The sequence below is a fragment of the Hippopotamus amphibius genome, chromosome 6 (genome assembly GCF_030028045.1).
Source record: "Hippopotamus amphibius kiboko isolate mHipAmp2 chromosome 6, mHipAmp2.hap2, whole genome shotgun sequence".
Lineage (NCBI taxonomy): Eukaryota > Metazoa > Chordata > Mammalia > Artiodactyla > Hippopotamidae > Hippopotamus > Hippopotamus amphibius.
This window is the reverse complement of record NC_080191.1, coordinates 60,331,090-60,346,588: the sequence shown is the minus strand read 5'-3', so window position 1 is coordinate 60,346,588 and position 15,499 is coordinate 60,331,090. Positions and strand designations below refer to the sequence as shown.

The 15,499-nt window shown below is 42.9% G+C and overlaps 1 protein-coding gene across 4 annotated transcripts in view; it reads right to left on the bottom strand.

Moving 5' to 3' along the window:
• The window catches only part of SNX9 (sorting nexin 9), a 99,061-nt gene extending 97,164 nt beyond the window's left edge, over positions 1-1,897 (bottom strand). For all 4 annotated transcript variants that reach the window (XM_057738359.1, XM_057738360.1, XM_057738361.1 and 1 more), the window contains exon 1: positions 1,623-1,897. In XM_057738359.1, coding sequence (XP_057594342.1) covers positions 1,623-1,634 — 12 coding nt within the window. In that variant the 5' untranslated portion in view covers positions 1,635-1,897. The remainder of the gene's footprint in view (positions 1-1,622) is intronic.
• Between the last annotated feature and the right edge of the window lie 13,602 nt (positions 1,898-15,499).

Sequence of the window (15,499 nt, the reverse complement as noted above, 5' to 3'; positions counted from 1 at the left end):
AAATTTTCATTACATATACAAGCACTAGTTGCTAAGCTGGGTCCCACATAAAGGACAGTCTATGTAACATGCGTCAGTAGATCAGGAAGCAAAATACCAAAACACTGACCACTACTGAATAGGTATCTATATCACAGCCTTTAAGGTTGCAAGATGAGTGTAAAATAGGATGTGTAATTGGTAATTTCTAGAATGTTTGGCAACAAACCTCAAAATCAAATTTCCTTAGAAATCCTTGGCTTAAGTTTTGTTTTTTAAAAGATCAACACAAAATGATATATGTTAAAAGGCAGCAAAGTTCTAGCACATCAAATAAAACCAAGTAAGAGCGTAGCCAATAATATACTAACAAGAAGGTAATTATTTCAGTAACAGCAGGCAAGTTTCCCTGGAGAAGAATCTCCATTAAAAACAAAACAAAAGCAAACAAACAAACAAAAACTGCACCCAGGCAGATACAGAACACAAAATTTCACGGACTGAAATATCAATCTGACTTTTCCAAAAGGATTTGAAATTTATCATTTTCCAAGTTCCCTCTCTATCAAAAACAACAATCTAAGGTTTGCAGCAACTCAAGAGAAGCTTCGAGATTTCAAAAATAAATATGGCAGAAGATGCTGATGTTTATAAAGGGCACATTACTAACACTATTTGCAAAAATTCATCAAATAAAAAAGTCAACGCAAACCCGGTCACTGGCTCCTGGCGGCGAGCGTGGCTTTCCCATTACTAGTACACATCAAGCAGTAAAGAAAACGCCCCAGTCCAGGGAGCGTGGGAGAGAGGCTCCTGCAGACTCAGGTAGCAAAGGGTGACCGCTAATTCTACCCACAACACCGTAAAATCAGCAAACCACCACTTCTGGCCAATTACCAAACGCGAGTCAAAGTTCCACCACGTAATTCGGGCCTGGACCTTTTTTTAAGCAAACACGTAATTGAAAGCAGAGTCATTTCCCTCTCTGTACTTTATTCATGCTGGAAATAACATTCAAACCGAAAAGGTAGCAAAACAAAAGAAAAAAAAAAACAAAAAAAAAAAAAACAAGAAAACTGAGGGACTTGGAGGCGCGGGGCGTTCCACTGGCGTTTCTCCTCCCCAGCAGCTCTCGCTCACCGGCCTGGATTTTAAATTCCCAGTCCTCCCCGGCGGGGGTCGGGCCCCCCGAAAGCGGCCCGCGGCGCCGGGGTCCCACCCTCTGCGGAGGGAGGGGACGCTACTCCCGCGGCGGCGGCCGGACGCGCGGGGCGGTGAGGAGCGGACCTCCCTCGCGAAAGAGTCGGGGCTCCCGGCGGTCTGGCTGCTCCTCCGGGCGGGCGAGGGGGCTGCGGGAACTTTCCCTCCCTCACGACGGCCGGGGCCCACGCTCAGGCGCAAACTTTGCAGATGCCGCCGCTCGCGGCCGGGGTGCCGCCCCGAGACCCTCCTGAGCCCCCGGGCGCCCGAGCCCCGGCCCCCCGCCAGCCCCGCGCGAGACCCGAGCCCGGCGGGGGCCGGCTGGGCCCCGGCGCGACCCCTCGGCCTCCCGGCGGCGCCGCCGCCCGCGCCCCCGGCCCCGACCCTCCCCGCGTCGCCGCCGGGCCGAGCGGCCGGCCGGGCCTGGGCCGCGCGCCCCTCACCTTGGTGGCCATGGCGGACGGATCCCCCGGCCCGGGACGGCCGGCTCCCCTCCCGTGCCGCGGCTGTCGGCCCGAGTCGGCCGGACGACGGCGAAGGCGGTGGTGGCTACAGCTGGGCCCCGGCGCGGCGGCGGCGGCGGCGGCTCCGCCTCCGCCTCGGCCCCGAGTCTCGGCTCTGGGCGACTCCAGCCGCCGCCCGCTCCTCCAGTTCCTGAAACTCCCCGGCTGCGCGGCCCCCGCCCCCGCCGGCCGAGCCTCCCATTTACCGCGGCGTGCGCGGCGCGGCCGGCGGAAGCGCGCCCGGTGCCCTCGGGCCGGCCCGGCCTCCTCTCCCACTTTCCGCCCCCGCCCGGAGCCTCAGCCTGGGGCCGCGCCGCGGGGCGCCCTTTGTTCCAGCGCTCGGGGCCGCGTCGGCGAGGGGCGGCCGGGGCCGGGGTCGGCGCCCGGGGCACGGCCCCCGGCCGCGTCCCGCCTGGCCGCCCGCGGGGACGGTGGAGGGGAGTGGGGACACGCTGTGAGGGAGCGCCCGCCCGGGGAGTCGAGTCCCGACCGCCTCCAGCCGTGCACCGCGCCTGAAGTTTCGGTGCGAGGTGCACGGGGGTGCGACCAGAGCGCTGCGTCCCCCGGCGGGCACGAGTCACCGACGGGATCTTTGTCCCGCGTCGGGATGGCTGAGGGGCCGGTCGAGCTCTGGGCCGAGGGCAGTGAGTGTTCGATAAGCAGCCCGCACGGAGCGGAGCAATGGCTTCCTGGCCCGACTGGCCCTTCGAGGAGGATCTGCCTCCAGCCTGGAGCTGACCGCGGGCTGTGGTCCCGGCTGGAGCTTCTGGGCCCGGACGCTTGGGGATTCGTTCTGAGGCGCCCCATTAACCTCCTTCTGGACTCGATAAATTTAAAAACGTCTCAGGGCCCCGGAGGTTTGGGGGAGACACAACAGGTTTCCCGAAATGGCAATGAGAGGTCTAAAATTTTCCCATTTCCTTATCAAAAGGTTTTTCTTCAGGGTTGGATGTATGGGCTTTATTAAGAAATGAATGACTTAAATTGAGCAGCAGGATTTTTCACTCAAGTACAAAAGACATGACTGGAAGACACATCTTGATGGATATATTAGTATAGTACATTTTGTTTATATCATCAAGAACATATATCTATACATATTTTAAAAGATGCAACTATCGAAAATCAACTTCAGGCCAGGAAAGCGGTATTTAGAGTTAATGTGAAATTGTGTTCTTTAGAAAATACTTAGACCTCCAGAGATTTCATTGGTTAGATTCAACAATGGGGTTTAAATTGAATATGGTACCACAGCTTTTCTGTGAATTTTTGTGTTTGCTGAGCCCAGGGCCACAACTATAATCATAATATTCATAAATGGCTTTCTTTCTAAGTAAAAGTTGGAGACTGACATTCATTGATAACCTACTTGCTATGTAGTAAGTTGACTTTTACATGCCTTAATCTCACTTAATTCTTGTAGGAAACCTTTGAGAAAGTCGTTGTTGGCCACTATTTACAGACATGAAAAAAAATCAAGGCTCAGTTAAATCACTTGGCTGATCTGGTAATACTTACCAAAATTAGAAATGACCATAACCTTGGAACTAGCAGCTCTACTTCTAGGATATTATCCTGCCATCAAACTTGTCTAAATGAGCAAAGGTGTTCAGTAAAGTGTTGTTCTGTAATAACCCCAAACAGAAAGTAACCTATATGTTTGTTAATCTGTTTCAGTATATGGTATATCTATACAAATGAAATACTAGGAAGCCCATAAAAATACTAATATTTTAAGAGGTATTAATAAAAGTTAAAAGAACATTATGTATAGTGCAATCCATTTGTGCAAAAAATATGAAAATAGGTTGTATGTGCCTAGGAAATGGCAGAAGATTCACCAGAGGCTATTGTCAGAATTTTTGAATATGTATGTGTTGCTTTATTTTAAAAAACAAGTTTACATTTTAACAAACAACTAAATAATATCTTTTTGACGAAGAGCACCTCAGTGGTATGTGGAAGAGCAAGGATTTGAACTTGGATAATACTATAAGTAATGAATTTTCCTTATTCTTTTAAAATTGAAAGCTGACTATAGCTCCCTACAGCAGTTCAACAATGCATATTTTGATAGGAAGGTGCAAAGTCAGGGTCACTCCTGTGACCTGTGCTTTTCTGCATGCTTATTTGGCAAGTTCTAGACAACGAATTAGCCTGGACACCCAGCACCAAGAAAGCAGGAAGACCAGAGTCCAGGCTTTCCCTACTTGAACAATTTCTCTAACCCTGGTTTCATTTTTAGAAGTAACCTAGTTGACACCAAACTCAGAATGACCAATGCAAATTAATATAAGTATTTAAATAAAGGTGAAATCACTACCTATGATATTGAGGTGGTAAAAACACCATGGGCACTAATTGATAGAGCCTGGAAGAGTAGTCACTGATCTAATCCTCCAGTGAACAAGATCTCCAGCTCCATCTCATACCACCCTCCCAGAGCTCTTCTCCAGCCGCACTGGCCTCCCACTTCCTCCTGACTCCGATCTTCCTGACAGACACACCCTTCCATGGAGAGGACCAGGACTGGCTTTGGGACATGTGACCTGCACAGTCTCGCAGGGCCCCGTCCTTGCTTTCATGCTCTGCTCTCACCATCTTTAAATTCTTAATAGTTTTGAACAAGGGGCTTCACAATTTCATTTTGCACTGGGACTCATTATGTTACTGGTGTTTCTTTGTCTGAAATGCCTGCCACCCACCAACCATCCACTCCCCCTCCACCACACCCACACACCGGCTAACTTTCCACTCATCCTTCAGAGCTCCCCAGAACTGTCACAGCAGTTAAAATTTGTCAGGGACATCTTCCCTGTCCCCAGTCTAATTAAGCTCTGTTGATATGTTTTCATAGTGCTGGTTTCCTTGCCTTTGGAAAATCTCAGTTTGTAATTCATTAGAGCAACCATTTGCCTGCCTTCCCCATCAGGCAGTAAGTTAAGGAGAGGAGGTCTGGTGCCCCTGTCTTGAACCTACCTCTAGCGTCACAACAAGCTCAGAGTAAGCCCCCACTAATACTTTGTGAAATGAATGAATAAATGAATGGATGAGAGGGGTTGCAAATCACAAGTTAAGCAATATAGCATTTGCCTGAGTTTACTTTCAAGTGACTCACAGAATTCTGTGAAACATGTTTGAAAACCACCATCTCTATCTTTACCTCAGTTAATGTGAAACATTGCACAATACAAGTTTTCTGAAAGTTTTATTACTCAATATATTGTTCTTTGAAAAAATACTCTTCGGAAGTGTTATTCCTCTATGACAATGTTTTATAAGGTAATGTTGATTTTGACTGGTATAACTGAAAATGAAAATGCCAAATTTAATAGTATTTACTGGAGCTGGAGTACCCAATTCAGTATTAAAAATGCAATAAAGAAAGATTTAATTATGTTCAAGATAATATCCTTAGATACTCTTTAGTGTGACTTATCATTGAAGTGCACATCTCCTATGTACTTTCTAGTTATTGGTTGGCATTTGTTGGTCTTGGATGTAATTACCACATACATGAAATGATAAAATGGCAATCCTCTCATTTATGGGTGTAAAAATGAGACCAAGGTAGTTAAATGACTTACCCATGGCCATGAATTAAGCCAGAGCAGAGGCAAGAGCCCAGTTCTCTTATCACAGGTCTCCAAAACATGTCATTTTTAAATTAATAATATTCTAGGTAAGAGGTTTGAAGGGTGTTTTGTGACAGTCAAGAGAGTCACTGCTAAAAACAGGACAAGGACTCCTGTCCTGAGCTGTGCTAGGAGCCACCCATCAACACTAGAAGGACAGAGAAGGCATAGCATCCTTTCCTCTTGTCTCATGAAGTCTAGCCGCCCAGTGGAACAGGGGCTTCTTCCAAACTAGAAAGCTGACTTTACTCAGGATTATCACAGGGCCATGGACAAAGTTGGGAAGTAGGTGGTTTCCTCTTCTGCTTCCCTTGATCACCCATTCATACTTCTTTCTTCCCTCCCTTCCTCCTTCCTAGACAAGCTCCCTCAGAGGTGGTGACTTACATCCTGGCCCTCAGATCCCAGGACTCTGCTGTTGAGCCTGGCACATGCCAAGTTCAGTTATTTCCTCTACAGCCAAGTTCGGTTATTTCCTTTACTCCCGTTGATGAGAACACAATTGATTAGTTAAGAAATTTGATTTGCATCTGAGGATGCTTTTGGTGATAACTAGATTGCACTTTCCAAAGAAAAATGAGCTGCAGCCAGAGCAACAGAGCCGCTCTGTTTGGGCTTTGCACTCTTTTTATCATGCCCAGGAAAAGGGAGTGATAAGGATTCCTAGGAAGCCTGTGCTAGTGACACAGCTGGTGGCAATGGGAAAACAATGGCCATTAATTCTTGCTCTGGGTTGTTCAGTAATGGTTGTAAGTTATGAGTATACACTTAAGAAATTAAAGCACTTTTAACTGCAGAAATTGATATTAACTTCCTTGTTGTGGCTCAGAAGCTCTCCAGCCCCAAACTTTTTTTTTTTACATTGAAGTGGTCGTTTTTATTTTTTACTTTTTAAAGTAATTTATTTATTTATTTATTTATTTTTGGCCACACTGCACAGCATGCAGGATCCTAGTTCCTCGACTAGGCATTGAACATGTGCCCCTTAAAGTGGAAGCACTGAGCCCTAACCACTGGACAACCAGGGAATTCCCTGAAATGGTCATTTTTAAAATTCGTCTTTCAAAAACTTGAAGTTTCTTAGATACAGCTATGATGATTCAGCAAAACACAAGTACAGTCCCCATCCCACTTCCCTTCTCTCTTTTGCCCTCCTTTCTTCCTTAGGTGCCCAGACTTTGCTGACGACAGATCTGGATTCTGTTACTTACACAGTGTGACCTTAAGTTCTCTCATCCTTAGTTTCCTGAAACTGCAAAATGGGAATAACAGTAGTACCTACTGCATGGGTTTGTTGTGTGGGTTAAAGTAACTAATGAGTTCACAGGACTTAGCAGAATAAGCACTCAAGAAATATTAGTTATAATTCTTGTTTCTTTCTTTAGTCAAAATTAGATTGTCTTTATGTTCCAATAGCTCAGAGTCCAACGAAGTGCTAGGTCATGTGGAAAGGGAATGTTGCCTGCCCTTCCACTAAACAAGGAATGTTACCACCTTCAAGCCATCAGCCACCATAGCTGCGCCCTGAGGGGAATTCAGGATGGAGAACAACAGGAAGCATTCTATGCTCTAGAGAGATACTGGCCCCAGATAGATAACACACGTATCTGAGGAACAATTTCAATGAGCCCAGACTCTTGCATCTTCCCATCCATAGAAAAGCACTAAAATCATTAACTTGAGATGTCTGTTATTTGTGATTAGCAGTAATCTTTTTTTTTCTTTGCAGTACTTTTTTGATATTTGGCTACATTTTTTTTTTTTTATTTCAAGCAAAAACTCCTATATATATTTGTTACTGAACTCAGGTCCAGCTGCTCACCACTCAAAAATCAATACCTGAGGGGCAAATGTTGGTAGAAAGGAAAGTTGCTTTCAATCAGAAAGCCAGCAATCTGGGGAGAAGGTGGACTCACGTCCCCCAAAAACCAACTGCGAAGATGCTGCTGGGCCATGAAAGTGTTTAAAGGGGAAAAGGGAGGTAATCTTGTTAACCATTCAGATGGAGGCTTAAACCTGTAACCATCTCCCACTGTGGGCAGGCTTGTTGACCCCACTTCTCCTGATCTTTCCTTAGATGTTATCTTGTTTGAGATGTTACTGAAAGAGGAGCTAGGGAAGATATCTGGTCATCCGTTAATTACTTATTCTTCATTTCTGCTTCTTTGATCTACGGAAAGAACCAGCAGGTTAGGCAAGGTATTGTGCCGTCAAAAGATTTGAAAGGCACAAAGGCACGCTTGGGCGGGAGATAAGCAGAGCACAGGGGTGCCTGGTTTAAGGTTAGTTACAATATAGCTTTGCTCAACTGCCGAGAAAAGGGGTTTCCTGCTGAAGGCGCTTTCCTGCAAAGAGCTGCTTACAAATCTATCAGTTCCATTTCTGTGGGATTAGGGATGAAGGTCAGTCTTCTATAACTGCTTCATGCTGAGAAAGGGCAGCGAGGTCTTAGAGTGAAAGACACAGACATGGGTAGAAGCATCTCTTTGCTGAGAGTTTCGGTGGCCTGCTTGCTTACATATACGGGCAGAACAAGCTACGATTATTTCGATGGTCACAAAAATATAGGTTATTACGAGCAATAGTGTTAACCCCATTTTCTCGAGGCCAGTTCTCAGAACTGTGCTAGCCATGGATTCAGTGCTGCTCAAAATGGGGCAGTTTATGTCAGGGCTGCAGTCTGGTCATCATGCAGTTAGCTTTTTCCCTCTGGTGGCAGTTATAGTATCTGTAAAACAACCCAGGAATGTGCATCAGACACTGAGTCTGTGACTATTGTCCTAATAATTAACTGCTTGAGCCTGCTCTTTTGTGACTCAGGGAGGCCTGGGAGACTTCAGCTTTTCTACAAAAAGAGGCAGGAGGCATGAAGGGCCTTTGTACTTGCGCCAGGAGGGGCGCAGGGTTCTGCACGGTTCCATCCTGGCCCCTCCCTCTCCTCTTCGGAGCAGTTCCTCAGATCTGAGAGGCTCTCTTCCAGGCTATAGTCCTCAGTAAGGTCCAGGATAAAACTTAACTCACAACTTTTTGGTTGTGCAATTTTCTTCAATCAACAGTCAACTAATGTGAAACTAATGTGGGAATGTGAAACTATGAAAAGTAATGTGAACAGGATGAAAACATGTGATGGTCACCTACTATGCATACTGGAGGATGGGAACAGTGGAGAACAGTATGGACCACAGAGTCAGCCTGGGTCCAGCACACGGGTACATCTTTTCCCATGTTATGAGTTAAACAAGGTTCAAGTGAACCTCAGGGGTGGCCTTGAAAATAAACAGCAGAAAAGGGTGTGACAGGTGCCTTTCCAATCACAATGAATGTGTTAAGCCTTCACCCTGTACCCGACACTGGGCATTGTTACAGGTGTTGGAGAAGAAGTCCCTGCTCACTTAGAACATACACTCTGCAGAGGGTGGGGAAAACAATAAACTACAAATAAGTATCCAGCGTGTCAGGTGCTTTAGCAAGTCCTTTGAAGATAAATCAAGCCAGGCAAGGGTGTGAAGAGAAGTGGCAGAGGTTATTTGATACTGATAGAAGAAGGCTTTCTTTGGTGTTAGGATAGCCAACGATATGTATAAAAATGTTTGCGTTTTTGTTTTGCCTGGTTGGCTAATTGGTTGGTTTTAGTTTTTGTTTCATTTTGACTATGGCACTTCTCTCTCTCCACTGTTTGGAAGACACGATCCGTGTTATAATAGTGGGACATAGTGTCCAGAACTGAAGATGTGGCGGGAACCGGATTGCTAGGATCTGAGCAGGCAGGAAAGGGTGGGAGGGAACGGTGGGAAGAGGCTGGAGGTTGCTGAGGCTGCACAGATGGCAGGGGGGGCATGGGCAGCCAGGGTTGGGCTGCTGCAGAGACTGTTTGCTCTGGGATCTATAAAAGACTGTTTGCCCAGTTTTGGTAGCCCTGATTCCTAGAAGGAAGGTTGGGACAGAAGAATGAAATCGAGGTAGTAATGCTAAGATTGGCTGACCAGTTGGCTTCCCAAATGAGCTCCTAGCCTCCAGGATCACTGGTGTCCCCTAAAAATTTACCCTAGGATGTCACTTTTATTTTCTGACCTGTCACGGACAGAAGCTGGTGTGAGTCCTCAGAAACATACTTACATTCAGCGACTGGGCACAAAGTGGACAACGGGGAGCAGGAACAGTTGGGTGGCAAAGAACATTTTGCTAGCTCATGTGTCATTTCTCAAGTCACAGGCTATGCAGAGTTACTTTTCAAGCTAAAGTCCCACCTAGCAGCCTAGCACACAAACACACACTCCTATATACCGTCTTTGTGAAGGCAGTTCTAGTGACAGTGGTTGTGAGACACAAGTGTAGTACATTTGCCACTACTGCCCTGATTTAGAGTTGGGTACCATGAATTATAACCTCTGTTCCTTGGAGTCCTGTTCTCCCCCAGGCCTTTGACCAGAAAGGCCACTGCTGCTGAGTCCTGAATAGTGAGCAGATGGCCCCAGGACTTGGACAGTCCTTGGCCTGAAACTTATTTCTGCTGCTCACTAGCTGTGTGAATTTGAGCAGGTTTTTTTATCTTGATCCTGAAATTTTGCATTTATACTGATACTGCCCTGAGGCTTACTTAGAAGATTGCATGAAATAGTAATCAATAACCATGCATTTGGTGGGCTTCACACCTGGGTGTCAGTTTCTTATTGTGGTTCTCAGATTTATAACAAATATCCTAATATGCTGACCCACAGTGATTACAGCTGTTTTATGATTCATATCCAGTATCTGTCTTTGTTTACGCTTATGGTATTTCTGTCTTCTTTTCCTTCCCAGTCATTCTTCTCTATCTTCAACATCCTCTTCATTCATCTTCATTGTGTTTCATTTCAGTCACGTGATATATTTAATTTCTTCCCTATGTGTCTAGCACCTCTACCCTAGTTTCTCAGAGTATTTACAGGCACCTCAGCAATTTTTCTGCTTCTTAAGATCATTAAACCTTTGATTAAGTCAGAAAATGTCAAAATGCAAATTACTCTAAGCAAATAAATGCACAGAAAAACTCACAATTCTTACAAATATAAGCTCTGCAGTAATTTCAAAATAAGCAACTAGTTTAATGTTATATAATACTTTGTAGAAACGGAGACATTCCAAGTTTAATTTTTTTAAGTATTAAATAAAGAACTGTTCAGAAACACATGTGGTTCTTATAAACAGTCGCTACCTACCAGTTACCTGTCCATGCCAACATTTGTAAAGTAATGGTGTGGCTTTAGGGGGCGACTGTCAGGTCGTTGGCTGGAGTAATGCATACAGGAGGCCCAGTCCAGTGCGTGGCACACACTAGGTGTTCAAGAAGCAGTGGTTCTTTTTAGAGCTGGTTTGCTTTATTAGCTGCTTTTTATTTCATTCACAAAACGTTTATTGAAAGCTATGTGCAAAGAGCTATGGTAGGGACTTCCCTGGTGGTGCAGTGCTTAAGAATCCACCTGCCAATGCAAGGGACACGGGTTTGATTCCTGGTCTGGGAAGATCCCACATGCCGCAAGCAACTAAGCCCATGAGCCTAGAGCCTGTTCTCTGCAACGAGAGAAGCCACCACAATGAGAAACCTGCGCATGGCAACAAAGAGTAGCCCTTGCTCACCGCAACTAGAGAAAGCTCATGCACAGCAACAAACACCCAACGCAGCCAATCAATTAATTAAAAAAAAAGAGCTATGATAGATAAACTTAAAGTCATGAAAAACGTATTTTGTGCACCCCTAGAATTTGAAATATCACTAGGATACATCACAAGAAATATCACAAGTGCTACCACACTCTGAGGTCTTAACACAGTCCCGGCTGTTTATTCACTCTTATTGGACAGATGCCCTCTGCTGCTTCCTAGAAACAAAACTCTCATGCTATTGCCATGAGAACCACTGGGAGAAATGCCTGTGTTTTAGAGAAACTGTGGTTTCAGAAGTAAAAAGAGGGGAAATGTTGTGAAAAGCAGAACAATTTAGGGGAGTCAGTCAAACCACTCTGCTCTGACTTCAAACCCCAGTGCGCTCACCCCAGGGCTGGTGCACTTTGCAATCATCCCCTGTCTCAAATGTCTCCCACTGGGACAATGAGAGACCAATTCAGCGTGTTCTTTTGAAAATGTAATTGTATTTTGGAGAGAATTAAGGAACGATTGGTAACTCGTGTAAAACCAACCTGACAAATATTTAGTAGATAGAATACATTTAAATGAAGGGGAAGTGAATGATTTTGTAACAGTCACTAACTCTGTTAGAAATCAGATGTCCCTGCTCTGAGCTGGACTGGGTCTCCTAAAACAGGGATCCAAGTTCTTTCTCAGTGGGCATTGTTCTCAGGCCTGACAGCATAACTTGCAGGTCCAAGATCAAAAGGAAAACGTTCAAAAATGATTAAGAATTTCAAAAGAGGGACTTCCCTGGCTGTCCAGTGGTAAAGATTCCATATTTCCAACGCAGGGGGTGCGGGTTCAATCCCTGATCAGGGAACTAAAATCCCATATGCTGCACTGTGCAGCCAAAAGATTAAAAAGAAAAAAGAATTTCAAAAGAATGAAACTAGGGAATTCCCTGGAGGTCCAGAGTTTAGGACTATGCGCTTTCACTGCCAAGGGCCTCGGTTCAATCCCTATTCAGGGAACTAAAATCCCATAAGCCTTGTGGCTCACCCAAAAAAATAATATAAAATAAAATAAATAAAATAAAAAATAAAATAAAATAAAGAACAGGGACTACAATAAACTGAAAAGCTCTGTACAGCATAGGAAACTACCAACAAAATGAAAAGTCAACCTATGAATGGGAGAAAATATTTGCAAACCATGTATATCTGATAAGGCGTTAATATCCAAAATATATAAGGAACTCATACAACTCAGTAGCAAAAAACCAAATAACCTTGTTTTAAAATGGACAAAGGATCTAAATAGATATTTTTCCAAAGAAGACATACAAATGGCCAACAGGTATATGAAAAGATGTTCAACATTGCTAATCGTCAGGGAAATTCAAATCAAAACCACAGTGAGATATTGCCTCACACTGTTCAGGGTGGCTGTTATCAAAAAGATAAAAGGTAACAACCATTGGTGAGGGTGTAAAGGAAAGAGAACCCTTGTGCCCTGTTGATGAGAATGTAAATTGGTTCAGCCATTATGTGAAACAGTATGGAAGCACTTCAAAAAGTTAAAATTAGAACTACTGCATGATCCAGCAATCCCACTTCTTAATATATATTCAAAGGAAATGAAATTATGATTCTCAAAGAGATATCTGCAATTCCATGTTCATTGTAGCATTATTCAAAATAGCCAAGATATGAAAACAACCTAAATGTTCTTTGACGTGAAAAGTGACAGATGGAATATTATTCAGCCACAGAAAAGGAAACCCTGACGTTTGCAACAACATGGATCAATTTGGAGGACAATATATTATGTAAAATAAGCCAGACACAGAAAGACAAATACGATATGATCTCACTTATATGTGGACTCTAACAAAGTTGAGCTCATAGAATCATAGAGTAAAATGGTGGTTGCCAGGGGCTGGGGAAGGGGTAGGATGGAGAATGGGGAGATGTTTTAGTTATAAGATGAATAGGTTCTGTTAATCTAATGTACAGCATGGTGACTATAGTTAATGATATTGTATTGTATATTTAAAATTTGCTATTACAGTAGATCAATGTTCTCATCATACACACAAAAATGGTACCTATGTGGGGTGATGAATGTGTTAATCATCTTGGTTGCAGCACTAATTCACAATGTATACATATGTTAAATCATTATATTGTACATCCTAAATGTAAATAATTTTTCCTTGTCAATTACACCTCAATAAAGCTGGAAAAAAGCTTTAATTTAAAAATAAAGCTGAAAAAAAAAAAGAGCCAATATCTCAACAAAAGCACAGAGTGAACAACATCAGAAAATTCATGATAGATTTAAAAGACAAGTGAGATGTGACTAAAAAGGAGTAGAGAGAATGTGGAGAGCAATTGATATTAGAAGTAAAAATCACAAGAATGGTCCAATTTGATGAAAGACATCAATCCACAGATTCAAGTAACTTGGCATCCCCTAAGTAAAGTAAATACACAGGAAACAGTAATGAGCTACATAAACTATGACCTTAAAAACGAAGATAACAAGAAAGACTAGAGATCACAGAGGGAAAATAAGCAAGAAAAAGGCTGATAGCTAAGGTCTCAACATAAATAAGACAGCTATTAATGGAGTGCCATTTTTTAATGTGGTAAAGAAATCTGTTAAAACAGAATTCAATACCAAGCAGCAATACTATATAATATTTCCATTTTAACTATTTTTACTTGTAGGATTCAGTATCATCAATTACATTCACAATACTGTGCAATCATCACCATTATCTGTTTACCAAACTTTCATAACCCCAAATAGAGACTCTGTACCCATTAAGCAGTCTCTCCACATTTTCCTCTCTCTCAGTCTCATGTAAATGCTTATCTACTTTCTGTCTCTATACATTTGTCTATTCTAGATATTTTATATAAGTGCAGTTAAACAATATTTGTCATTTTGTGTCTGGCTTATTTCACTCAGCATAATATTTTCAAGGTCCACCCAAGTTATAGCATGTATTCATTTATTTTTATGGCTGGATAACATTTTATTGTATGTATATACCACCACATCATTCCATTTTATCTTTAGAAAATACAATGGATGTAGTTTCAGAGCAATAAATATAGTTCTACAATGATTTTTTTGCTGTTTAAAAATGCAAACCATTTTAAAGTCTGCATGCAGAAGAGTGGATATAATATGTATGTGCCTTTTATTTATTTATTTTTAAAGATTTATTTATTTATTTATTTATTTAGTGGCTGCATTGAGTCTTTGTTGCTACGCCCAGGCTTTCTCTAGTTGTGGCAAGCAGGCATCACTCTTCGTTGCGGTTCGTGCAGGCTTTTTATTGCGGTGGCTTCTCTTGTTGCGGAGCATGGGCTCTAGGCGTGTGAGCTTCAGTAGATGTGGCACTCAGGCTCAGTAGTTGTGGTGCACTGGCTTAGTTGCTCCGAGGCATGTGGGATCTTCCCGGATCAGGGCTCGAACCCATGTGTACCCTGCATTGGCAGGAGGATTCTTAACCACTGTGCCACCAGGGACATCCTGTATGCACATTTTAAATTAAAATATTTTAAATACCTAAGGAGTTATGGAAATGGGTGGTGGTGGTGGTGGTTGTACAATGATGTAAATGTATTTAATAGCACTGAACTGAACAATTAAAAATGGTTAAGACAGTAGACTTACATACCACTACTGGGCCCACGTGCTGAAACTACTAAAGCCTATGTGCCACAGCCAAAAGTAAATAAATAAATTTATTTTTTTTTTAAAGGTTAAGACAGCGAATTTTGTTATGTGTATTTTACCACAATAAAAAAAAAATTTAAAAATGTTTAAAAACTAACCATGAAGTTTCAGACAGCAGTGTCCCCAGCACATCTGAAACTATGTGCTTCATCCCAAGTACGTTCTCTGCATTCCCTCTCTGGGGTGATCACTTTCCTCAGTTTTGTAAATACATGTGTGCTTTTTATAGTCTTATCCTATGGAGGTATCTCTAAACAATATATTGTTTAGTTTTGCCTGGTTTCTGTACTTTAAATAAATGAAATACATGTCTTCAAATGTGACTTTATTTTTTAACATGTTTTTGAGATTCATTCATAGCTGTATCTTATTCATTTTCACTGCTATATGCTATTCCACTGAATGTACCACATGTATTTATCAACTTTACTGTGAACAGACAAGGGTTGTCTCTACTTTTTGCTATAATAAACAATACTATTTTGAATTTTCCTGTACATGTATACACTTGGGCCTGGTACTGTTGGGTTCCAGAATATACATGTTTTCAATTTTACCAGGAAATATCAATTTTTTTCCCAAAAGGATTGTATAAGAGTTCTTATTGGCTCTGACACTTAGTATGGTTCAGTTACTTGATGTTTGTCAATCTGATAGGTATAGTACGGTATTATCACTGTGTTTTTAGTTTTCCCTAATACGAATCAGGCTAAGCATGTTTTTTTATTTGTTTATGGGCCATTCACATTTTCTTTTCTATGAAATTCCTGTTTATAACTTTGGCCCATTTTTCTGCTGGGATATTTGCTTTTTTCTTACTGA